This window comes from Acomys minous, assembly GCF_964271855.1.
Source record: "Acomys minous genome assembly, chromosome: 12".
NCBI classification, from domain to species: Eukaryota; Metazoa; Chordata; class Mammalia; order Rodentia; family Muridae; genus Acomys; species Acomys minous.
This window is the reverse complement of record NC_140493.1, coordinates 92,697,703-92,723,918: the sequence shown is the minus strand read 5'-3', so window position 1 is coordinate 92,723,918 and position 26,216 is coordinate 92,697,703. Positions and strand designations below refer to the sequence as shown.

At 45.3% G+C, this 26,216-nt stretch overlaps 2 protein-coding genes across 2 annotated transcripts; one reads left to right on the top strand and one right to left on the bottom strand.

The window, feature by feature from the left end:
• Nucleotides 1–826: 826 nt before the first annotated feature.
• KLHL11 (kelch like family member 11) lies at nucleotides 827–9,034 on the top strand. Its single transcript, XM_084748802.1, has 2 exons — nucleotides 827–1,438; nucleotides 7,202–9,034. Exons 1-2 carry the CDS (start codon nucleotides 894–896, stop codon nucleotides 8,781–8,783), a joined length of 2,127 nt encoding a protein of 708 aa, XP_084604928.1. The 5' UTR covers nucleotides 827–893; the 3' UTR covers nucleotides 8,784–9,034.
• Nucleotides 9,035–10,938: 1,904 nt separating this feature from the next.
• On the bottom strand, nucleotides 10,939–26,189 carry KLHL10 (kelch like family member 10). Its single transcript, XM_084748804.1, has 5 exons — nucleotides 25,862–26,189; nucleotides 20,905–21,394; nucleotides 19,186–19,803; nucleotides 15,320–15,469; nucleotides 10,939–15,137 (listed from the first exon to the last, which is right to left on the bottom strand). Exons 1-5 carry the CDS (start codon nucleotides 26,161–26,163, stop codon nucleotides 14,763–14,765), a joined length of 1,935 nt encoding a protein of 644 aa, XP_084604930.1. The 5' UTR covers nucleotides 26,164–26,189; the 3' UTR covers nucleotides 10,939–14,762.
• Nucleotides 26,190–26,216: the final 27 nt, after the last annotated feature.

The following is a 26,216-nucleotide window of genomic DNA, read 5'->3' as shown; positions in this document are numbered from 1 at the left end:
TCTACTGGGCTCCAGATTCTGTTGATTTTCCCTTGAACTCTTCTCTGATCTGTCTGTATCTGCCCTGCTAACTGGTGCCTTCATTTCCTCTTTTGTCCTGGTACAATCCATCCTCCATACAGACACCAGTGACATTTAAAATCACGTTAAGGGCTGCTAAGCCTGGCCATGTAAATAGGATGTGGAAGGAAAGAACTGACTTCTGAAAGTTCTCTAACTACACACATAAATGATGTAAAAAGTCAAATTGCACCACTGCACCTTGCTTAAAATCCCAAAGTGGCTTATATTTATCTATCTATCTATCTATCTATCTATTTATTTATTTATTTTCTTTTTAAGATTTTATTTATTATGTATACACTTTTCTGCCTGCATGTGTTCCTCCACACCAGAAGAGGGCACCAGATCTCATTATAGATGGGTGTGCGCCACCATGTGGTTGTTGGGAATTGAACTCAGATCTTTGGGAGAACAGCCAGTACTCTTAACCTCTGAGCATCTCTCCAGCTCCCTAAAGTGGTTTTTATTTATTTTGGTTTTCTTCTTTGTGGTTGTTGTCTGTTTTGTTTGGTTGAGTTCCAGGCCATCCTGGTCTACAGAGCAAGTTAAACAAACAAACAAAATTGTATGTATATGTGATTGTGAGGATACACTCCGAAGCAACTTAAAGTAGAAATTCTTCTAAAATGCACAAGCGGCAAGCCTGAGAGACTTGAGCTTTTTCTGGCTTAGAGAGCCCTGCACTTTACTAGCTAGGGGGCGCCAGCACGGCGGAAATGCGCATGCGCGTCTCCGCCCAGCGCGCACTATTTAATCCCAGAATTCCTCTGTGTCGCACTGGAGTCGCTTCAACGTTCGGAAGCCGAGGGGGCCGGTGCGGCGGTGTCAAGATGGCGGCGGCGGTGGCGGCCGCTGCGGCCGCTGCAGCCGCGGCGGCATCTCTTCAGGTGTTGGAGATGGAGGGCATGGAGACTGCCGCCGCGGGCTCGGCGGGCCTGGCCGCCGAGGTCCGAGGCAGTGGCACGGTGGACTTCGGAGCAGGGCCCGGGATGTCTGTCATGGAGGCGAGCGGGGGCGACCCGGGCCCAGAGGCCGAGGACTTCGAGTGCAGCACTCACTGCTCCGAGCTGTCCTGGAGGCAGAACGAGCAGCGGCGTCAGGGCCTGTTCTGCGACATCACCCTGTGCTTCGGCGGGGCCGGAGGTCGCGAGTTTCATGCCCACCGCTCGGTGCTGGCCGCCGCCACCGAGTACTTCACGCCCTTGCTCTCGGGCCAGTTTTCCGAGTCGCGCTCTGGCCGGGTGGAGATGCGCAAGTGGAGCTCGGAGCCGGGACCCGAACCTGACACGGTGGAAGCCGTTATCGAGTACATGTACACCGGGCGCATCCGAGTGAGCACCGGCAGCGTACACGAGGTACTAGAGCTCGCTGACAGGTAAGACGATGGGGAGCGAGCGAGGGTTGGTGGGGGACCCCCCCCCCCAGTCCCCGGGCCGGGTCCTTCCTTATGCCCGCGGCGGGACAGCCACCGCGCCTGGCACACTGTGGATGCCCCTGCATTGCACCCGGGAGCGCGCAGATTCCGGGTGTGGGGACAAAGACGGTGGAGAGTTGTGTCCTATAATGACATCAAAAAGCAGTGACAAGGCTAGCGGCGGAATGGAGATGACATTTAAACGGAATGGCAAACTGGCAGTAGTGCAGTCGGGGTTAGGTACACAGTACAGGCTTCCCGAAGGCCCTCAGTCAGGATCCAGCTTGGCTTAGAGAAAGGCCTTGAAAGAAAATGCGTCGGTCCTGATCTGCTTGATGGAGGGGTGGAGGGTGTGTGAGATTTGGATTTTGCCCGACTGTGATGGATGGGAAGCTGGGTAAAGAGATGATCTGATTTTAAATATTTCAGAAGGTTTCCTCAGCTACTGTGGAAGATGGATTGCAGGGAGCCAGAAAGGACCTCCCCGAGGTCGGTTTGGAGACAGGTGAATGCCTGTTAGTAGGGATACTGTTACAAATCCTTTAGCGCATACCGTCTTGAGCACCAGACACTGATAAGGTGCTTGGGATCCAGCAGAGATCAAAATACATGAAAATCCTTTTCCTCGTGTTGTTTAACAATGATTGCACAGCCTGTCGAACGATTGTTGTAGCTGTCACACGAAGTGAAATGTGGCGTTATCCGTTGTAGGCCCTGAGAAGGTTTTTGTTGTTGTTGCTGCTGCTTTGTTTTTGTTCTTGAGATTGGGTCTCACTAAGTAACCCTGGCTGTCCTGGAACGAACTATGTAGACCAGTCTGGTCTTGAATCCCCCCACCCCCATTAAAGGTGTGCATCGCCACCCCCAGCCAGAATGATGCTGCTTTATTTGATAAATTCTGTATTGAAATAAGGCTAGAACAGTGGGTAGGGTGCAGCAAGAGCTATAACAGGCTAGTTTGTTTATTTATTTACTTTGCTTTTTTGTTTTTTGTTTGTTTGTTTGTTTTTCGAGACAGGGTCTCTCTGTGTAGCCTTGGCTGTCCTGGACTCACTTTGTAGACCAGGCTGGCCTCGAACTCACAGTGATCCACCTGCCTCTGCCTCCCAAGTGCTGGGACTAAAGGCGTGCGCCACCATGCCCGGCTCCTACTTTGATTTTTCAAGACAGAATTTCTCTGTATTCTTGGCTGTCCTGGACTTTGTAGATTCAATTTGTTGATCCAGCTGCCCTTGGACTCACAGATCTGCCTGCCTCTGCCTCCCTGAGTGATGGGATTAAAGGCCCAGCTCATCCAGTGCTTTTAACTGCTGAGCCATCTCTGCAGGCCGTCTCTGTTTTGAAGTAGAGATGAATTGCCAGTGGACTTGATATAAGAGTAAGGAAAAATAATTTTTGTGAGGCAGGGCTGGTATATAGCCTTGGCTCGCCTAAAACTTGCTTTGTAGACCCAGCTGAGCTTGAACTCACAGAGATCTGCTTGCCTGTCTCCTGAATGCTGGGGTTAAAGGTGTGCACCACCATACCCTGTTTGTCTTCAGGTCTTTAAAAGCTGGGCCTAGTAGTACATTCTTGTAACCCCAGCCTTCTGAGAGAGGGCAGAGACAGGCTGATCCCTGAAGTTCATTGGCCAGCTATTTGGCCAAGTGGGTAAGGTTCAGTGAGAGACCTTGCCTGAAAAAATGAAAGTGGAGGCTCTGGACAGTTGAGTAGTTAAGAGCACTTGTTGCTCTTGCAGATGTTTAAAAAAAAAATAGATCTAAAAAAAGGTGGAGATCAATGAAGGAAAGAGTGTGATGTCAAAGCTTGTATCTCTCTCTACATTCATACCCAACTACACAAAAGATGTAGAAAATTAGAGAAGAGTAGATGAGAGGAAGGGCACTGTGCTTGGTCAAGATGTCTGGATAAACTGTTAGACTGAAGAACACTGGGTCTCCAGTCAAGTTTTGAAGGAAATCACAAGTAGAAACAATGTAACAAATAAGGATGTTTTTCAGGGGCTGCAGAGATGGCTCTGGCAATAAGGAGAGCTGGCTGTTCTTCCAGAGGACTTTAGTTCCCAGAACCCATATGGTGGCTTACAACCATCTGTAACTCCAGTTTGGGAGTCTAACTCCTTCTGATGTTTTTAATAGGCACACATGTGGAGCACATACATACATGCAGGCAAAACACTCAAGCAAAAAAATTAATTTTTGAAGCCGTGCGTGGTATAATCCAAGGAGGCAGAGTCAGACAGGTTGCTGTGAGTTCAAGGCCAGCCTGGTCTACAAAGTGAGTGCAGGACAGCCAAGACTAACACAGAGAAACCCTGTCTCCTTGGTTTTTGAGGCAAGATTTCTCTTTCTAGCTGGCCTAGAACTCAGATCTGCCCACCTCCTGAGTACTGGGACTAAAAGTATGCACCATCATGCCTGGCTATAAGTGTATTTTTTAAATTAGGGATATTTCTAAACACTGAGATTAACATAAATCTTTATACTGGAAAAGAGCCAGACATAGTGACACATTCCTGTAATTCCAGCTCTTGGGAGGCTGAGTCTGGAAAAGCAGAGTTCTAGGCCTGCCTAGGTTACTCAGGGAAGGGCTCAGAGAAATCCTGTCTTAAAAACAAAGGGCGCCAGTTGTGATGGCACAAGCCTTTAATCCCAGCAGAAGCAGGTGGATCACGGTGAGTTCAGAGGCCAGCCTGGTCTACAAAGCAAGTCCAGGACAGTCAAGGCTACGCAGAGAAACCTATATTGAAAAAAAAAAAAATCAACAGAGTGAACCGAAGAGAATGCAGTGGCAGCCTGCAAAAGGAATAGAGTCTAGCTGTCATGATTGATCATCAGAGGTTGATGATGACACTGAGTTAAGCATTTCTATTAGAAGGATTGGGTTTGAAATGGAATGCCTACTTAGTTAACTCTAAAATGGAGATGGTGGGACATGTTTGTGTGCTGAAGAAAATTATTATGTTGAAGAGAAGAAACTGCCACTGTAAGAGTAGGGGAATGGACACGGGTAGGTTTTGAAATCAAGAAAAGAAGAGCTATTGTTAAGCTGTGTTTGTGTCAGTCTGGTTTTTTTCAGGTTTGCTTCTTTTACGGAGGAGTGAGGGGTGAGGAAAGGAGAGACTATGTTAGGCAGTTTACTTAAAACTCTAACTTTTGTTGGCAGAGTGGTGCATTCCTTCAATCTTTGAGCTAGGGAAGCAGAGACAAGCTATCTCTGACTTCAAGACCAGCTAGAGTTACACAGAAAAGCTCTGTCTCAAAAATACAAAAAGCCCAAAATAGTTTCTCCATCTTTCACAGGCTAGCTATTCTAAACGCCCTGCAATGATCAAACTTAATCTAATGAGCTCTGAAGCAGTATCATTCTCTCTCTCCACATGCACTGTCTTGATCCAGCCTTGCAGGAACTGTCTCACTGTAATCACAGCTGCTCAGGAGGCTGAGTCAGAAGAGTCACAGGTTACAGACCAACCCGTGCAACTTAGATCCAGCCTCAAAAAAAGAAGGTGGGAGGGAGGGGTTGTGTAGTAGAGCACCTGCCTATCATGTATGAGGCCCTGAGCTGACTCCCCAGTACCATAATAGATAAATATACATGGACGTGCCCAGCACAGTGCTCCTTACACAACAAAGCCTAGTGTTTTCATAGAGTAATGTTTCCCACAGCCTGTCTTAAGCGAATATGCCTCAGAATTACCTGCTAAACATAGGAGTTCATGAGGCAACCTGGCACCTTTCTTGTCTAGGATTCTCTAGACTCAAGTCTAGAACCTCCACTAGCCACTCTCCCTTGTCTTTATCTCTAAGGTTGGAATGAAAAGTAAGTAGTTATAAGCACAGTTACCATAGTAAACCATTATTGAGTGGAAATGGGCCTGTCATAATAACATCATTCTTAGATTTTTTTTTTTTTTTGGAGACAGGGTTTCTCTGTGTAGCCTTGGCTGTCCTGGACTCACTTTGTAGACCAGGCTGGCCTCGAACTCACAGCGATCCACCTGCCTCTGCCTCCTGAGTGCTGGGATTAAAGGCATGCGCCACCACTGCCCAGCCACTCAGCCATTCTTAGATTATTTAAGGTGGTTCTCAGCTAAAGTATCTTTCTCTTTTATACCATGGTCTCAGATTGACTACTCCTGGCCTAAGTGCTACCAGATTTGACTTGAGTTGACACTGTCATTTTGTTTTAACTTAAATAAAAATGAATTTAGGTGAGTGGGCAGTGTTCTTTCTCTCCCTTTCCTTCCTTCCTTCTCTCTCTCTCTCTCTCTCTCTCTCTCTCTCTCTCTCGCTCTCGCTCTCGCTCTCTCTCCCCCCCCCCTCAGCTAGACTGTCCTACATGTGGTTTTTGTTGTTTGTTTCTTTTTTTTTTTTTTTTTTTTTGGTCTTTTGAGACAGGGTTTCTCTGTGTAGCCTTGGCTGTCCTAGACTCACTCTGTAGACCAGGCGGGCCTCGAACTCACAGCGATCCGCCTGCCTCTGCCTCCCGAGTGCTGGGATTAAAGGCGTGCGCCACCACGCCCGGCTTGTTGTTTGTTTCTTGTCTTCAGATATTTGAGTTGGGCTGAGGAGATGGCTCAGCTGTTAAGCTTATCCAGAGGTCCTGAGTTCAATTCCCAGCAACTACATGGTGGCTCACAAACACCTGTAATGAAATCTAGAACCCTCTTTGATGCTCTCTTCTGTTGTGTGGTCATGTATGCAAATAGAATGCTTATAGACACAAATACAGATAGTGTCTTTCTTGCTTTAATGATACCAGCCTTGGGCAAAGCTTTCCTGCAGTGTCCTGTCCTCTGTGGTTGCCTAAAGAGACAAAGAAGAAATGAAGGTGTCTGACATAGCCTAGGCTGCTGTTCTTTCAGATAGATAGTTAGATAGATAGATAGATAGATAGATAGATAGATAGATAGATAGATATGAGGTCCAACTACTAACTACAAAGGATGTCAGAAATGCATTTGGGTTGGCATTTATCCTTGTTGTATGCTCATGCCTATAATCCTAATTTTAAAAAGTGTATTACTGGGGCTGGAGAGATGGCTCAGAGGTTAAGAGCACCGTCTGCTCTTCCGAAGGTCCTGTGTTCAATTCCCAGCAACCACATGGTGGCTTACAACCACCTGTAATGAGATCTGGTGTCTTCTTGTGGTGGGCAGGATACTGTACAAATAATTTTTTTTTTTTTTTTTGGTTTTTCGAGACAAGGTTTCTCTGTGTAGCCTTGCCTGTCCTGGACTAACTTTGTAGACCAGGCTGGCCTTGAACTCACAGCGATCTGCCTGCCTCTGCCTCCCGAGTGCTGGGATTAAAGGTGTGTGCCACCACTGCCCGGCGTAAATTTTTTTTTTAAGTGTATTACACTGTATCTATGATGTATGAGTGCCACAGTGCACATCTGGAAGAGGACAACTTTAGGACATGAATTTCCCCTTCTGCTTCTAGGAATTGAACTCCCGGGCTTATTCTGCCAAGTGCCTTTCACCCACTGAGCCATCTGCATAGTGAGATCCATCTTGAACTCTTCACCCTGAAAACTGGACTTTCATAGTAGCTAATTTTGTGGGGGGTGGGGTGGGAAGTGGGGGGATCTTTTTCCAGGTATTGTGCTTATGAGATTAATCCTACTATTTCAATTTGTATAATTCAGCTATACCTACAATGCAACCATATAAAATAAATACATTCCAAATTTAATATTTTCTCTTTTTCTTGATTCTAGATTCTTATTAATTCGTTTAAAAGAATTTTGTGGAGAATTTCTCAAGAAAAAACTTCATCTCTCAAATTGTGTGGCCATTCATAGCTTAGCCCACATGTATACCCTGAGCCAGCTAGCTCTGAAAGCTGCAGATATGATACGGAGAAATTTCTATAAAGTCATTCAGGACGAAGAATTTTATACTTTACCTTTCCATCTCATTCGAGACTGGCTTTCGGACTTGGAAATTACTGTGGATTCTGAAGAGGTTCTTTTTGAAACAGTTTTGAAGTGGGTTCAGAGAAATGCTGAAGAGAGAGAGAGATACTTTGAAGAACTTTTTAAATTGCTCAGGTTGTCCCAGATGAAACCCACCTACCTTACACGGCATGTCAAACCAGAGCGGCTAGTGGCCAATAATGAAGTTTGTGTCAAGCTGGTGGCTGATGCAGTGGAGAGGCACGCGCTCAGAGCAGAGAACATACAGTCTGGCACACTCCAGCCTCCCACTTCGCATGTCTCGCTGTTACCGCGCTATGGACAAAACATGGACGTAATCATGGTTATTGGAGGTGTGTCAGAAGGAGGAGACTATCTAAGTGAGTGTGTGGGATATTTTGTTGATGAGGATAGATGGGTAAATCTGCCCCACATTCATAATCACCTTGATGGCCATGCTGTTGCAGTAACAGAGTCTTATGTGTATGTGGCTGGCTCGATGGAACCTGGGTTTGCTAAGACTGTGGAGAGGTACAACCCAAACTTGAATACATGGGAACACGTTTGTAGTCTGATGACAAGAAAGCATTCTTTTGGGCTAACAGAAGTCAAAGGGAAGCTGTATAGCATTGGCGGACATGGCAATTTTAGCCCTGGCTTTAAAGATGTGACTGTTTACAATCCTGAGCTTGATAAATGGCACAACTTAGAATCAGCACCAAAGATTCTTCGAGATGTCAAAGCACTAGCCATTGAAGACCGCTTTGTCTATATTGCTGCCCGCACTCCTGTGGACCGGGACACTGAGGATGGACTGAAGGCTGTAATTACTTGCTATGACACAGAGACTCGGCAGTGGCAAGATGTGGAATCTTTACCACTTATTGACAACTACTGTTTTTTCCAGATGTCTGTGGCCAATTCAAACTTTTATCAGACAGCATCATGCTGTCCCAAGAGTTATTCATTAGAAAACGAAGAGGCAGTAAGAAAAATTGCCAGTCAGGTGTCTGATGAGATCCTTGAAAGCTTGCCTCCAGAAGTTCTAAGCATTGAGGGGGCAGCCATTTGCTATTACAGAGATGATGTCTTCATTATTGGAGGCTGGAAGAACAGTGATGATATTGACAAACAGTACCGGAAGGAGGCCTACCGATACTGCGCTGAAAGGAAGAGGTGGATGCTCCTTCCTCCCATGCCTCAGCCCCGCTGCAGGGCCACTGCTTGCCATGTCAGGATCCCCTACCGGTACTTGCATGGCACACAGAGATACCCCATGCCTCAAAATCTAATGTGGCAGAAGGACCGCATCAGACAGATGCAAGAAATACATCGGCACGCCCTGAACATGCGCAGAGTGCCAAGTTCCCAGATTGAGTGCTGAACTTGCCAACCCGTGCAGCTGAAAACTCTTCTCCCTGTTCAGTGAGATTGGAGGTACCTGGACTGTTACTTGGAAAAGTATGTCAGCTTATTTTCTACTTGGACTTATTATTACCCTATATAAAGTGTGGTTAAAAAACAAATAGGACACTCAGTTCAATGAGGTAATTTTTGGTTAGATTGCAGTCCTGTCTTTGGTTTGTGTTTGTCCTGACAAATTAAGATCTTATTAAAGAGAACTGGGGAAAAGCAGGTCTAGTTACTTGGCCTTTTTTCTGCCAACAACTATAACGTCTTTGTCTTGGGGACTTACATTTGGGGCTTTAAGCACCAGTGTTATTTGCACATTTACTTTAATATTCCTTTAAGTTTTTTTTATGGATTGTTTTCAACAATCTCGTTTTATGCATTAAGCTCTCATCTGTAAGAGGCATGTGCAATAGTTAGACTGGATCTGAAGGTAAAAGCACATTGTTTCAGCGAGGTGGATCTCAGAATATTAGCACTGATGGTTTACTGTATGCTTATCTACAAATGCTGTTTTTGTTCATTGGAAAGGGTGACCAACGAGATGTCTGGTTTGTTGTGTTTCTTCCACAGCTGTTTATAGACTTGAAGCCATCATTCTGAGATGATAGTTGGAGGTATTGATGTTGAGCTGGTTGACTAGAGAGGAAGTTACACAGGTGAAGTTTGTTTCTTGCAGAGGAAAAGTGCTCGTGTAGCTGAGAAAGCAAATGAACAAACATTTGAAACACTTTGGAGAGTTGTCACTGTGTTGATGAGGATGCTGTGTGCCATGACAATCAACACATGATGCCTTTGGTTCATTTTTTGCTCCACTAAATATTATATAGGCTCTTTATCAGTTCTTTCTGCAAGAAAAGCTTTCAGAATGCCAAGGAAGTAACAGTTGAAAATACTGCTAAGAGAAGCCATGTTATTTCTGGCCACTGATTGCCATTTTACTTTACCCAGTTGCCCTAGACTTTCATTGGAACTTACTATCAAAATGTTACATAATCATTTTAATGACTGTCATCTTTTAGAAAAGCTTTTTAATCTGTACAAATCTTTATACCTCTCCTCAAAGTAGTCCTATTTTTTAATTTTTTAATTTTTTTTTTTTTATTTTTTGAGACAAAGTCTCCGCTTTGTAGCCTTGTTGGCCTGGAGCTCACTAGGTAGAACAGGCTTTGACCATATATAAATCCTGAGAGATAAGCTTCCAAGGACTAAGAATCAGTTTCAGCAGTAGCTGCTTCTACCTCTTCTGTTACCAGTTTTCTCTGCTTTTTTGGTCGAGCTTCTGTGACAATGATATCTACATTCACATTCCTCTACTTGTTCATATTTATTAGCATTTTCTTGAGCATTTATATTCATGATCTGTAATTCTCAGTTGCATTAGGCATATAGTCCTGTTATCTCTTAGTTGTCTGCATATTTTTCAGTTTGGTGTTGGAGGTAGTCCTTCTCTTTCAAGTGTCTTTTGAGCCTTGTTTAAGTTGTTAAATTACTTTTGCACTGTTTTTAATAAGTTCATGCTCAGTACATTGATATTTTTATTCATATGTAGATAGTTGGAATATATGGTTTCCCATTTTTCTTTAAGGATCTGGATCTAATCTGTACATAGTTTCTGAGCTCCCTTGTACAGGGCTTTAGTCTTGGAGCTCTCAGCCTTAAGCTTTGGTGGGTAATCTTGATCTTGTGGGGCGTTGTACAGCTTCTCTTTGTGAACCCTGTAGTTCTACAGTTTTCAAAATCTGTTTGATATCCTTTTAATTCTAAATGTATTGTCAAAGAAACATTATTTTAATGCAAATCTCAAGTTAGAGGGATCTCCCTCTCACTTTGTATGATCTAACCAGTATTTTTGCTGCTTTTATTTTTGGCCTTTTCCCCCCTTTTGAGATAATGTCTATGTAGTCTTGGCTGGCCTGGAACTTTCTATGTAGGCCAGACTGGCCTAGAACTCACAGAAACTCATCTGCCGCTGCCCAGGACTAAAGGCATGTCCTACCAGGTTGGACTTGATGGCTCTTTTTAGCACACTAATTTTTCCACTTTGATGTAGTTCATGGTGTCTAGTTTTGTTGTTCGTGTAAATTGACCATATTCAGGAGCTTTAGGAACATTAGTGTGCCCTCGGGTACTGGTTCTTTGGGGTCCTCTGGCATTTCTGATCTAGTACCTGTCTGTACTTTTCCCTTTGTAACCATCTTTCACTTGGTCTTCTTTCTAAATTATGAGTCCCCTTCTCTTGCAGCCTGGTCTTCCCAAAACTGTACTCAGATTCTCTGGAAGAGCAGTTATTTCCTCTTTTCATTTATATTCAAGGCAGAACTTTTAATAAACTGCTGGTTATCAGTTGCCAGCTCCTTATATCTTTAGTGTAGTTGGCAGCAGCATTGCTACTGCGCACTTGTAATTTATTACGTTAGTTATTTTTCCCAACCTAAAGATAGATTTTTCACTCCCATTGCATATTTTCTAAACAGTGTTTTAATGGGTTGGCTAGACATTCAACTGTAATTTTCACTGACAGCCAGTGTGATGCAACTTTTGTTTCTTGCTTCAGTATTTACTTCATGTTCAAGGGTTTTGAAGATTGGAGAACACAGTTACGTTGAACATCCATGATGTTTAGGTCAGCATTGTTCTCTAGCAAAATAGAGGCACATTCCCTTCTTGCCACTGCAGGGTCTTCATCAGACCTGTGCAGTCACACCACTTCTGCAAAGTCATACACATGCGCAATACATAGAGCAGTTGGGAGTTTGGGTAATCCCCAAAAAGCTTCACCACTGAAAAGTCCCATCCTGTCTTAGACTTTGACCTCACAGAAGTTCCACCAAGGACTAGCCATTTTTCTGACATCTACACACTCCTCAGTTTTCTGCAAGTTAGCATTCAGGCTAACTCAACACTCAGTTAACATAGACTCCTGTTCAAGGGGCTGGAGGGTTAAGAACACTTGCTGTGCTGGGTTTTCAGCAGCCACTTTATGCAGTTCACAAGCCTCTATAACTCCACCTCCAGAGGATCTGACGCCTCTCCCCGCCCGCCACCATGGGCACCTGCACTCACATGGACATACTTATATGTACACCTATACATAATTAAGATTAAATTTTACAAAAAGGCTCTTGTTGGGTATGGCAGTATTCACCTATAAATTCAGCATTTGGGGAGCAAAGACAGGAAGATCAAGGGCTCTGAGCCAGCCTAGGCAGTATACATAGCAAGACGCTGTGTCAGACCCGCCAACAACAAGAGGAACTAATAAGAATAATGCCACACACATGAAATAAAGAGTCCTCATGGCTTGTACTGTAAGTCCATTTTTTTCCCTTTAAGTATTTACCTTCTCACACATTCTAGAGTTCATCTTATTATGTGATAAAATATCAGAAGCACAATCAGAAACTGGCTGTTTGCTGTAACACTAAATGCTGTTGGATCCTGTACTGATAACTTTCCTGAAGTTTCTGTAGTGTCCTTGCCTAGGACAAGGGTTTTTAATAACTATGCTGGACATCTTAGACTGGAGCGAGTGTGGGAAAAACCTCAAGTCTCTTTCCACATAAAGATTCTACTCTCCTCCTCTCCCCTGACTTTCTCAATCTAATGCTTTGGGTTTCTTTCAGTCGGTTGGTTTTGCAGTGCTGGAGACTGAACACAGGGCCTTCCACATGCCAGGGAAACACTACCAACTGAGTTGCTTCCCTTGCCCTCTCTGCAGTTACATTAATAACACACACTTTTAGATTTCGAGAAGCACTCCTTAGGTGTAAGAGGTCAGTGCAGCTAACAGTCTTTGAAGCTCATTGAAGGAAGCTTGCCCTCCTGACTGTACAAGCAAATCATTTAGTATTTCATCAGGATGCCAGCTTTCTCCAGGAGAATGTAATGGATTTTGATTTTGGCTTTTTTGGTCCCAGAATTGTATTTTGGGACAGTCACCACCAAGTAGGTAGTAGAACCATCTTTCTGTCTTTTTGTTTGTTTGTTTGTTCATTTTTTGTTTTGTTTTGTTTTGTTTTTCATTTTATGGCAGACAATGTAACTCCTAAGATTTTGGTATAATCTGGTTTTTAAAACTTGATTGAAGTCATTGTTTTGTTTTGTTTTGGACTCAGCAGGCAGCCTAGGCCCTAGCTGAATGAAGGGTAAGTCCTTGCATGCTGGTGTGCAGGTTTTCCTGACTACTGGTTTCTAATTTTCATATGTGAATTCACGTGTGTGGCTTCACCACCATAACTTGTGTCTTCTAAATACTCTAACTCATTAGGCAGGAAAGAAACCAGATTTGCTTAAATCTGTTCAAGGCTGACATTCCGAAATTTTAAACTGGACATAACAGTGTGTAATAGTTGTGCAGGCCTAATGTGGCCTCTAGAGAAATAATTTTTTTTTTTATAAAAACATAGCTTTTAAAAAGCTAAATGTATTCAAGTGAACCTTTGTTTTGTTGCTTTTGTTTTTCTTTGTTGCAAAGAGAAGACTGTATTATACAGAAAAGTGAGGTAAGTGAGGTCGGCCCATTCCTTTGAGCAAGGCTACTTCCACATCATTATGGGTCCTTCCTGTCTACATTTTAACAAGAATGTCAGTCTTGAGTTAGTGTTTAAGCGATCATCACTTGCAGCCGTATGCATGTTTAGTCTGATGTATCCTGATAGCTCTGCTTTTCTGTGCCAGTTCAAAATAACATTTTTCCTAAGAGCACTTAAAATTAGCTGATATCAGTTTAGTTTTGATTACCTGGTTGTGTATAATTTTTCTGGGACCAAAATGTTTTTCAACTACTGAGCTTTTAAAATACAGACTGTCGTCTGAGAAGCTGGAGAGCACGTCTGCTGTGACCCTGCTGTGGCTGGTAGGCGGTTCCTGTGCGCACTTTTCCCTCTGACTGCAGCATGTGGTGGGCGTGGAATACTGCTCTTCTGCTTCATGATTCTAGTGTTAGCACTAACGTAGACTGGAGCTGGGTTACGTATTTTAGCTACGTATAGGGCCTCGTTTACCATATAGGGCCTCGTTTTTTGGTACCTTTCACGAACTAAGCTTGTGTGCAAAGGGCATGTTAGTCACATTTCATGTCTTTGAACATATATGGTGTGTGAAGCGTATTCTTCCTACACTAGAAATACCCGGTGCTTCAACCCTAGAATATTTGAGCAACAGTTCAGTCTGTTCTCGGCCATCAGACATTTTGGCACAGCTCATCACTCCATCTGTTACTTTTATGAGAAAAGTCCATTTTGTAATACTTACCGTACATGTTCTGGTCATTGAAAACCAAACAGTTACTGAGAATTGTAACACAACACTAGTAACTTTACAAAGTAGTCATTAGCTGCAAGGACTTTACTTGGCCAAATTACTGCTCACTGCAACCCTCACAGAGTTTTTGGCTTACTCTGTGACCCTTGCTAGCAGTGTGGTACCTTGAAGCATCTGTAGTCACTTACCCCTCCTGCTTCCTGCACCTGTGAAACATAGTGCTTGCTAGGTGTTTGAAGATTTTACCATCCATGGGCTGGGGCTTGTTGTGTTCTTTGTAAAATAAGTATTTAGATTATAATCAGTTTGGGGCTAATGGTACCCAGGCCCCTCTGCAAGGTATAATCTTGATCATCTCCCTTCAGGCTAGAGGAGATGTAGTATTTAGAACACTCTGAGATATTATGTTTATGTTCCTGAAGCTATCTTGCTCGTGTTCAAGTTACTAATTGTCTAAGTGTAAGTTTTCAATAAACGTATTTCTTTAGAACTACTTTTGTGCTGTGTGGTTCTTGTCATAATTATGCACTGTTGAATATAATTACCTTCCTTGCTCCCTCATTCATCCAACCCTTGCTTCCCTTAAGTTGAACATTTTCCAGTACTCTTACAAGTTTAAACACTGCATTTATTTAAAAAAAGAATTAATTCTTATTGCTTAGACTTTTTATTAGCTAAATGAAGAGGCTCATACAGGTAGGGTACTTGTCGAAGCGGAATACTTTACTTCATCTCGCAGTGCTAATCCCGTGAAGTTGTCCCGTCTAGCTGCATACTCCCCAACATTGGCTAGCCCTGGTACCACGCAGCAGCTCAGAGCACTGCGGTAAATGCTCATGTCGTGAGCATCATACCACTCATCGGTCTTTTCATCATAGCACTCAACATTAAAGGTGGTGGTAAAGCCATTAAAGCCACCCACCACAAACAAGAGGTCATCCACTACCTCGATACCAAAATTGCTACGAGGATTAAACATAGTGGGGATCGTGCGCCAAGTATTAGCCACTGGACTGTAGGCTTCTGCACTCCTCAGTCGATTAGCTCCATCAAAGCCACCTACCTGTGAAGAGCAAAAGAAACAAGGTTGGGTGCTATCCATCGTTTCTGGTCACCGAGGGAGCCCTTGTGGGGAGAACCAGTGATGCTATGCCTCTTTTCAAATGCCCACCAAAGGTAGGCTAGACATCTTTGCTATTAGGAAATCTAAGGGTGCCATTTTATTGTCATACAGTAAAAACTCACTGCGTATACATGTTCCCCGTAAGCAATTACGCCTATTCCGCTCCTCCTGCTCCTCATGGGTGCAATGACTGTCCATTGATTGCTCTCAGTGTTGTACACTTCTGCTGTAAACAGGCATTCGTTTCCATTAAACCCACCACATATGTAGACCTGTGTGGAGAGAATCCAGAATTGCTAAACTGCACTGGGGGGGTAGACAGGAGGCAGGTGTATGGCGAATGCTTTTTTAGTTTGTTTGTTTTTTTAACTTGGAGAGCTATTTTCTGCGGATGTGGGGAGGACTTAGCAGCTGTCCCAGCCCAGAGCATAGAATGTTGCAGGTTCCAAGTTGCGTATTATTTAATGTGTGTGGGTGTTGTGCTGGCAGGTATGTCTGGGTACCACAAGTGTGCAGTGCCAGTGAAGGACAGAAGGGGGTATAGGATCCACTGAGATTAGAGTTGTAGATGGTTGTGAGCTGCCATGTAGGTGCTCGTAATTGAACCCAGGGCTTCTGGAAGAACAGCCAGTGCTCTTTTAATTTTTTTTAAGTTTATTTATGTATATGAATGCGCTCTCTGCATGTACACCTACATGCCAGAAGAGGGCACCAGATCTCAGTATTGATGTGGTTGCTGGGCATTGAATTTAGGACCTCTGGAAGAGCAGCCAGTGCTCTTAAACAGTGAGCCATCTCTCCTTTTTAACCTTTACTTACTTTAAAAAATTTATATATGGTCCTTACTCTTACTATATAGCCCAGTTGTCCTAGAACTTAACATGTAAACCAGGCTAAACACCGTCCCCCTCCCACCGTCTCCTGAGATTAAAAACTTACACCATCACACCTGGCTTTCTGTGGTCTTTTACCCCCGCCCCCAGTTACATTTATTTAGATGTGTGCATATGCCTCTGCCATGTCATGCATGTGGAGGTCAGAGGATAACTTTGAGGAGTCAGTTCTCCCTTATCTCTTCTGGATGCCAAGGATGGAAGTCAGGGTATCAACTTAATAATAAGTGCCTTTACCCACTGGGCCATCCAAAATCCCGGGGGTACTTTTTATAGACTGTTTGAAGGAATGAGGATGCTGGAATCTAACTGGGGTCTTCTGGAAAAGCAGCCATTGATCTTAACCACAGAGCCATCACTTCAGACCCCCAAGGAACTTTTTTTTTTTTTTTTTCGAGACAGGGTTTCTCTGTGTAGCCTTGGCTGTCCTGGACTCACTTTCTAGACCAGGCTGGCCTTGAATTCACAGTGATCTGCCTGTCTCTGCCTCTGCTGGGATTAAAGGTATGTTCCACCACGCCTGGCTTCAGGGGACAGTTTTAAATGCCAATCTATGCAATCTAATTATGTGTATGGGTTGTGTATATGCATGAATGTGTGTATGCATGTGGGGGCCAGTGAACAACATTGGACCCTCAGAAACCATCTATTTTTTAAAACGTATATTTGTGTGTACATACATGTCACATGCATATACAAGTGTCTCTGATCCACATTTGGAGGTGAAAAAACAACTTTTTTGCTGCTGCTTTTTTTTTTTTTTTTTTAGTTGTTTGAGACAGGGTTTCTCTAAAAGACAACTTCTTAGAATTGGTTCTCTCCTTATGTTGGTTCGGAATTGAACTTAGGTCAGGCTTGGTGGCAAGCTCTTTTACATGCTGAGCCATCTGAGTGGCACCATCCATCTTTTTTGGTTTTTCGAGACAGGATTTCTCTGGGTAACCTTGGCTGTCCTGGATTCGCTTTGTAGACCAGGCTGGCCTGGAACTCACAGTGATCCGCCTGCCTCTGCCTCCCAACTGCTGGGATTAAAGGTGTGCGCCACCACCACCCAGTGCTCGCTCTCGCGATCTCCCCCCCCCCCCAGCTTATTTATTTATTTATATGTATGCATATGTAATTGTGCCTTTTGTATGCAGATGCTTGTAGAGGTCGAAACAGGAACTGTGATTACAGATGGTTGTAAGATGCCATGTGAGTGGCACTAACCCAACCCAGGTCCTCTGCAAGAAGAGCAAGCCCTCAACCACTGAGCCATCTTTTCAACTTTTCTGGTGGGTTGTTTTTTCTGAGACAGGTTCTCTCACTTGCCAAGTAGGTTAGGCTAGTTGGTCATAGAAGAACAGAGACCCACTTGCCTCTGCCTCCCCATCACTGAGACTACAAGCAAATGCCATCACACCCAGCTGTTTTTACATGGACTTGTGTGCTGAGGATCTAACTGGCAAACACTTTACCAACTAAGCCATCTCCCCGCCTGCATGACTTTTTTTTCTTTTTCACGCAGGGTATTTACCCCAGGCTAGCCTCAAACTCACCGTGTAGCTGAAGATGACGGCCTAAAACTTCACCTTCTCCTGCCCTTCCCTCCCCAGGATTACAACCATGTGCTGCCACACCTGGTGCTACTTGGTGCTGGAATTAAAACTCAGGGCTTCGATTTGCTAGGCCACTGGTCTCTACCAACTGAGCTACATCCCCAGCTGTGTCGGTTGTTCTTTTTTTTTTTTTTACGATTTATTTATTGTTATATAGACAGTCCTCTGCCTGCTTGTACACCTGCACGCCAGAAGAGGGCATCAGATCACATTGTAGATGGTTGTGAGCCACCATGTGGTTGCTGGGAATTGAACTCAGGACCTCTGGAGTAGCAGTCAGTGCTCTTAACCTCTGAACCATCTCTCCAGCCCATGGGTTGTTCTTTTTGTGTTGTTTTATTTTGTTTTGTTTTGAGACAAGGCCTGGCTCACTATGTAGCCCTGACTGGCCTGGAACTCACTATGTAAACCAGGCCAGCCCTTGAACTCACACAGATTTGCCTGCCACGGCCTCTAGAGTGCTGGGATTAAGGTGGGCACTACCCTGCCTAGCCATGTATATTTTGTTTTGTTGCTTAGGTTTGGATTTTTTTGTTTTTTGAGACTGGGTTTCTCTGTGTAGCCCTGGCTGTCCTGGAACTCACTCTGTGGATGAGGCTGGTCTCAAACTCAAGGACATCCACCTGCTTCTGCCTCCCTAGTGCTGGGATTAGAGGCGTGCACCACCATGGCCAGCTACACTTGTTACTCTTGCAGAGGACCCAGAGTTTGATTCCCAGCACCTACATGTTGTCTCACAACTGACCATAACTCTGTTCCAGGGAATCTGTTGCACTCTTCTGACCTCCTGAGCACCCGGCATGCATATGGTAATATACATAAATATAGTAACCAGGCAAGCAAAACATTCATACACATAAAAAGTTTAAAAATCTAGTAAAAATAAACTTTACTAGTGAGATGGTTCAGTGTGTAATGACACTTGTCACTAAGCCTGAAGACCTGAGTTTGTCCCTGGGCCCCACCTAATAGGAGCAGAGAATCTCCTTCTGCAAGGTATCCTTTGATCCCCACACATGCTCATGTCAAGATTTAATTTTTTTAATATAAATATATGTACTGAAATATATATTTTCTTCATAGTTGTCAAAAATACAGTATAACAATTTACATAGCATTTATATAGAGATGATTGAAGTACATGGGAGGATATTATACAGTGGTTTTCTCTGTTTGAGACAGTCTTCCTGTGTAGCCCAAGTTTGTCTTGAACTCTGTGTAGCCCAGGCTGCCCTTAAACTTATAGCAACCTCCCTGTCTTAGCCTCCCAAATGCTAGGTTTATGGGTGTGTGTGTCCCCCACACCCACCAGTGCATAGGCTACACACAAGCACCTAATGTTATATGAGACTCCAGCATCTGGATGCGGCTGTGTACAAGGGACCATCATCCAATCTTCAGTGGGTACTGAGAGGCCACTGTGAGCATTGATGATTTGTCATCCAGCCTCATCCCAAGAGGAACAGTAGCCACCTTCCCCCACACCTGGTTCTTTACCTTCCCATAGAGTGTTGTGGCGCTTGCATCACTCCGCTGCTCATGCATGGGGGCTATAAGTGTCCATTGGTTGGTCTCCGGCTCGTATCGTTCAGCAGTGTTGAGACGCACGTAGCCATCAAACCCTCCCATGGCATAGATGAAATTGCTGAGGACTGTCACGCTGACATAGCAACGTCTAGAGTGCATAGGGGCCACTTGGTGCCAAGTTTTCTTCACGGGGTCAAACCGCTTAACACTATTGAAGTAGTCTACACTATCAAACCCGCCGATGATATAAACATAGCCCTTCAAGTAGGCTGCCCCATGGTAGGCTCGAGGACTTTCTTCTTCACAAGTGACATTCACCCATCTGTCCGCTCGAGCATCGTATGCCTCAATGGCATTGGTGGGGCTTCCGCCACTCCAGCCACCAATAGCAAATAGGATGGCATAGGGCAGGCGGGGCCTGGTGAGTGGGTTGGTGAAGTCGGAATTGGAGGGTCCGTTCATGTTCAGGTCATACATAGCCTTTAGGGCGTTAATGATGACTGGCTTGCATTCCTCACTGTCTTTGACATAGTCATTCATCTTAACATTATTCATGAAGTACTCAGCATGCATTAGGGCCAGGCGAACCTAAGAAGGAAATACAGAAATTTATTCAGGTGACGGAAGGGTGTCTTGCAAGTCTCAGCTCTTTAAGCCCTGCTTTATCACCTGCCTTTGGATTTCTGGGAATAGTTTAGTTTTCAGTTTAAAAAAAAAAAAAAGGCCATAGGTACTCTTAACCTCTAGGCCATATTTCCAGCCCTTTACTTTGCTTTTTTATTTTTTATTTATTTTTTTTGGGGGGGGGTTTCGAGACAGGGTTTCTCTGCGTAGCCTTGGCTGTCCTGGACTCGCTTTGTAGACCAGGCTGGCCTCGAACTCACAGTGATCCGCCTGCCTTTGCCTCCCGAGTGCTGGGATTAAAGGCATGTGCCACCACGCCCGGCTTACTTTGCTTTTTTAAAAGGTGTAACTCATAGAAGTTTTTGCTTTGAGAAAGTGGTATGCTTATAAAGTAATGAGCTAGACGGAAGGCATCTGAGGATAGCAACTATACATTCCTTGGCCACTGCGTAGAGCTTTTTAGGCCAAAAGAAACTAATTGTGGAGCTGGAGAGATGGCTCAGAGGTTAAGAGCACTGACTGCTCCTCCAGAGGTCCCGAGTTCAACTCCCAGCAACCACATGGTGGCTCACAACCATCTACAATGTGATCTGGTGCCTTTTTCTGACCTGCAGGTGTACATGCAAGTAAAGCACTGTATGCATAATAATAAATAAATCTTAAAAAAAAAAAAAAAAGAAACTGTGAATGCCCAGAAATTAAATATAGCTCCATATGTAAAATGACAGTACCAAGTGACTACAATCATGTGTCACCCTCGTGACTTAGTTCCTATGATAACTTTCACCTTGAATGAAAAGAGAGTAAAAGACTCTTTGAAATTCTCTGGAGTCCCCTGCTGCTCTCCCCAAACTAAGAGGGAGTTTTGGCTAACTGGCCAAAGAGGGAAAGATCTGGCGACATCAAGGGAAGAGAAAACCACAAACTCCAGAGAGAAGCAGGAGACACCCCTCCGAAAGTGTAGACAGGGCCCGGGAGTCCGTCCTGCAGCCATCTTAGGGACAGCCCCTCAGGGTAGAGGAATCAAACATGCGCAGTTAAGCACGTGCAAAGACTAAACTTGACCTTAGGAAGTAAAACTGAAATATGTTGCTTCCTATTTTGGGGGTCGTGAGAAATCCACTTCAGAATGGCCTCAAATACAGCGTCCTCCTGCTTCACGTTGAGCTCATCTTTCTCGATGATGTCCTTCAGCTCAGTGACCGAGAGCTCCAGAAACTCTGCTGACACTTTCACCATCTCCTCGAAGTTGTGCAGGATGAACATGTAGGCCTTCTGCCTCAGCTCGGGGCAGTAGTAGTAGTCCGTGAACTTGCAGATGCCGATACAGTTATCCAGACAGAGCTCTGACTTGAGGAACTCACAGCAACCCCTGACGATGCCCATGATGTTAAACTGGTCGGCAGCGGCCAGCAGCTTCTCCACGTTGTCAGGGGTGATGGGCACGGTCCGAGTGTACGCATACTCAATGATTAGCTTCATCATGTCGGGGGAAATGCCAGGGATGTTGTAAACTTTCTTCTCAGTGTTGTTCCAGCCACTTGTAAACAAAGCTCTGCGAGGGAGAAAACAAAAGAAAAAAAAAAAAACAGGAGAGAAATTAGCAGCACAGAAACATTCCCCTCCTGGTGCCAGGTCCCTGTCCTGGCCCCTTTGCTTTCTGAGGGTGGCTTGCACACACTACAAGTAGTGCCCAGTGGTGGACATATGGTCATTCTGCCCTTACCCTCCTTTTTCTTTTTTTTTTAAGATTTATTATTATTATGTATACAGTATTCTGCCTGCATGTACACCTGCGGGCCAGAAGAGGGCACCAGATCACATTATAGATGGTTGTGAGCCACCATGTGGTTTCTGGGAATCGAACTCAGGACCTTTGGAAGAGCAGAGGGTGCTCTTAACCTCTGAGCCATCTCTCCAGCCCCTACCCTCCTTTTTCAAGGTGTGTGTGTGTGTGTGTGTGTGTGTGTGTGTGTGTAGGTATGCTCACCTATGCATGCACATATGGAGGCCACAGGTCAGTGCTGACTATCTTCAATATGTATTTATGTATTTTTTCTTGAGACATGGGTCTCTCCCTCACTGTAGACCTCCCTGTTCTGCCTAGACTGGTTAGCCAGCACGCTGTCTTTTCCTTCCACCACTGGCATGACAAATCTGTTCCTCCACTGCTCGGCTTCTGTGTGGTTTCTGGGGGTCTGAAGTCAGATTTTCCTGTGTGGGCAGCAAGCACATTCCCCACTGCACCGTTTCCCCAGCCCACCTCCCTTTTTTCTTTTACACTGTCGGGATGGAGAGATTGGGCTGTAGAATGAAAATAAGATCCAGGCCCAGGCCCGGTCTGGAGAAACGGCCCAGCTGGGAAGAGCACTTGCTGCTCTTGCACAGGACCCAAAGTCAACTCCCAGTCCTGACACGGCGACTTCCGCAGGCACCAGGCATGCGCGTGGTGCCACTCACACACACAAAGTACACAAATGCATGAACAAAACAACAATAACAAAAGAGAGCCAGGCCTCAGAGGATAGAGTGATGACACCGCAGTGAGTTCTTGTTCTTTTTTCTTTCTTTCTTTCTTTCTTTTTTTTTTTTTTAAGATTTATTTGTTTGTTTTTTATGTATAGGGTGCTCTGCCTGCATGTACACCAGCATGCCAGGAGAGGGCAGCAGATCACATTATAGATGGTTGTGACCCATCATGTGGTTGCAGGACCTTCGGAGGAGCAGTCAGTGCTTTGTAACCTCTGAGCCTTCTGTCCAGCCTCCAGTTCTTGTGTTTTTTTTTTTGGGAGGGGGGGTGTTGATTGTTTGTTCTGTTTTGTTTTGTTTTTCAAGACAGGGTTTCTCTGTGTAGCCTTGGCTGTCCTGGTCTCACTTTGTAGACCAGGCTGGCCTCGAACTCAGACCCACCTGCCTCTGCCTCCCGAGTGCTGGGATTACAGGCGTGCGCCACCACGCCCTGCTGAGTTCTTATTCTTTCAGAGGAACCAGGTTTGATTCCCAGTCCCCACGCAGTGGTTCAAACCATCCTAACTTCAGTTCCAGGGAATCCATAGCCCTCACGGGTCTCCACAGGCGCCAGGCACGCAAGTATGCGCAGGCATACATGCAGACAAGACAGTCATACACACAAAATTAAATCTAAATCTGCCTTAACCCATTGCCCACAAAATCCCCCGTGTGTATAGACAATCCAGCTGCAGAGCGGCCCTCACGAAGGGGGTTCATGTCCCCCTTGCATTCAAGCCACCTTCTGTCTGGGTGTGGTGGCTCACGCCTTTAATCCCCAGCACTCGGGAGGCTGAGGCAGGCGGATCGCTGTGAGTTCGAGGCCAGCCTGGTCTACAAAGTGAGTCCAGGACAGCCAAGGCTACACAGAGAAACCATGTCTCAAAAAACAAACAAACAAACAAACAAACTCAAAAACCAGCCAAACAAACAAACAAAACTGTATTCAAATTTCAGTGTCCACAAGCAATTTGTATTAGTTCTGTCTGTGGCTATTTTTTTCTTTTTTTAAGGCAGGGTCTCACCTGTGTAGCCCTAGAACTCCCCTGTAGACCAGGCTGGTCTAGAACTCACAGAGATCTTCCTGCCTCTGGCTCCTGAGTTCCAGGATTCAAGAAGGACACCAACATGCCTGCCCTTGTTTGGCTCTTTGTGACATAAAGGCAGAGTTGAGCCATTGCAAGAGAGTATGTGGCCTGCAGAGCTTAAGAAATTTTACTACTTGGGGCTGGAGAGATGCCTCTTTTCCAAAGAACCCGGGATTCGAATCCAAGCACCTACATGGTTGCTCACTATGGTCTGTAACTCCAGTGCCATGGGACCCAGTGCCTTCTTATGACCTCTAGGCATGTCATGCATGTGACGCAGACAGACACACATGTAGGCAAAATACCCATAAATAAAATAAATGAACAAGTAATACACCTTAAAATATATATATTTACTGTCTTATTTTTTGTTTGTTTGTTTGTTTGGGCTTTGTGTTTTTGGTGTTTGGAGACAGAGTCTCACTCTGTAGCCCAGGCTGCCCTTAACTAGCTGATCCTCCTATCTCAGCCTCTTCAGCGCTGGGATTATAGGCATAAGCCAATGTGCCTGGCTTAGGAGCTGGTCATTTTGCAGCATATCTAGAGTGTAGAATCAGGTATGTCCAGGCTTTTAACATTGCAGTGCCATGCTGTCACCCACAAAGCTTATACCTGAGAACAGCTCAAATCAGTTCTAAACAAACACAAGCCCCAGGGCTGGAGAAATAGTTCAGCGGTTAAGAGTATACACTGCAGGCTGGGCGTGGTGGTGCACACCTTTAATCCCAGCACTCGGGAGGCAGAAGCAGGCAGATTGCTGTGAGTTTGAGGCCAGCCTGGTCTACAAAAAGTGAGTCCAGGACAGCTACGGCAACACAGAGAAACCCTGTCTCCAAAAAAAAAAAAAAAAAAAAAAGGACACACTGTTCTTGCAAGACCTTGAGCTCAGTTCCCTGTACCTATGTCAAATGGTTCAAAATTGTCACTAACTCCAGTTCCGGTGTCCAGCACATGCCCACACACAGGCATGCAATATGCATATATACATAATTAAATCGCCCTCCCCAAGTCTCTCTTAAGTTTTCAACGGGGCAGCATGAGACCTGCAGGCCATGGGATGGCTTCTCAACTGAATAGCACTTTTTTTTTGTTTGTTGGTTTTGCGAGACAGGGTTTCTCTGTGTAGCCTTGGCTGTCCTGGACTCGCTTTGTAGACCAGGCTGGCCTCAATTTTTTTTTTTTTTTTGGTTTTTCAAGACAGGGTTTCTCTGTGTAGCCTTGGCCATCCTGGACTCACTTTGTAGACCAGGCTGGCCTCAAACTCACAGCGATCCGCCTGCCTCTGCCTCCGGAGTGCTGGGATTAAAGGCGTGCGCCACCAATGCCTGGTAAATAGACCTTTTCAGGGTAAGGGTTGTGGGTAACTGAGGCAGAGTCATGTATGTAGCTCAGGTTGGCCAAGGACTTATGTAGCCAGGTTGAACTTGAACTCATCTTCCTATCTCCACCCCCTGAGAGCTGAGATTACAGATGCGTGGCACCGGGCCCGGCTCTCAACAATTGTGCTTTTCCACCAGTCCTTTTGTTGGCACTGGTATTTTGAGACAGAGTCTCACTAAATTGCCTAGGCAGGCTCTGAACTGTCTGTGGTTGTTATTGGTTACGGTGGTCTACTTCAGGACTGGGGGTTGAACTCAGGGGGCCTGGCCTTGTACTATTGAACTACACCCCCCGCCCCCAAGACCTTGAATTGTTGATCCACTGGCCTCGGCTTCTGAGTAAATGGGATTATAGTCCCCGCACCGTCAGGCCGTCTCAAGACAGTTTCTCTCTGTGTAGCCTTGGCTGTCCTGGACTCCCTCTGTAGACCTGCCTGGCCTCGAACTCATAGTGATTCTCCCTGCCTCCACCTCCCAAGTGATGGGATCAAAGGCGTGCGCCACCACGCCTGGCCCTATTTCTCATATTTTCATTGACGCCCCATGCTCTGACTTTTTCAGCTCATAAACAAAAGAGCCCGTGTACTTTCCTGCGTTGGAAGAGTTTCAGCTCAAACGCTTTTCCTTTTGACTATTGCCTGGCTACGCTCCCCTTCCTCCCGCCTCATCCTCTCTATCCTTTTCAATCCATCTCCTCGATTTCAGTGCTCACTCCTGGGACTGGCCCAGGAGGGGCACCAGGAGGACTCATAGCATCTCAGTCCACAACCCACGGGGGCCCAATCAACTAAAAATTGGTTGGGGTGAGAATCTTAAGAGAAGGCACCTGACCTGCAGGATGCTGACCGAGGACCGGTTTAAAACACATCGGGGAAACAGGGAGAGGCTCTGGCCCTGGCTGTGACTGTTCAGAAGGCGGCGGCAGCAACACAGCCAGGCAAACAAGGAGCCTAGAGCTTCAGTGTCCCTACGTTTAAGACGATAAGCGGGGACACTGGAAAGCGGATGGAAAGGCCTTGGGAAGAGTCCTGTCTCCCCCTGTGGTACCTAAAGTAGGAGCTGCAGCTACACAGGATGTTCTTGTGGGCATTGAACTCGAAGCCATTGACTTTGATGACCACATCGCAGAGCTTGCCCTCAAGTCGGAGCTCGTTGAAGATCTCACAGGTCATCGCACTCATCTTCCTCTCCATGTGAGGCTGGTGGAACCGGGTGGAGGCCGCAGTGCTCTCCGTCTCCATGGCACCTTGGGACCAGGGGAGAGAGGCTGCTCTCCTGGGGTGTTGGGGAGGGTTCTGGGGGGGCCCCTTTAGCCAGCTGTCGATCCTGTTCCCTACTACATCTTTCATGTAGGGATCATCAGGCAGCCCAAGTTCCAGAATCCTGGCCAGTGAGATCACTC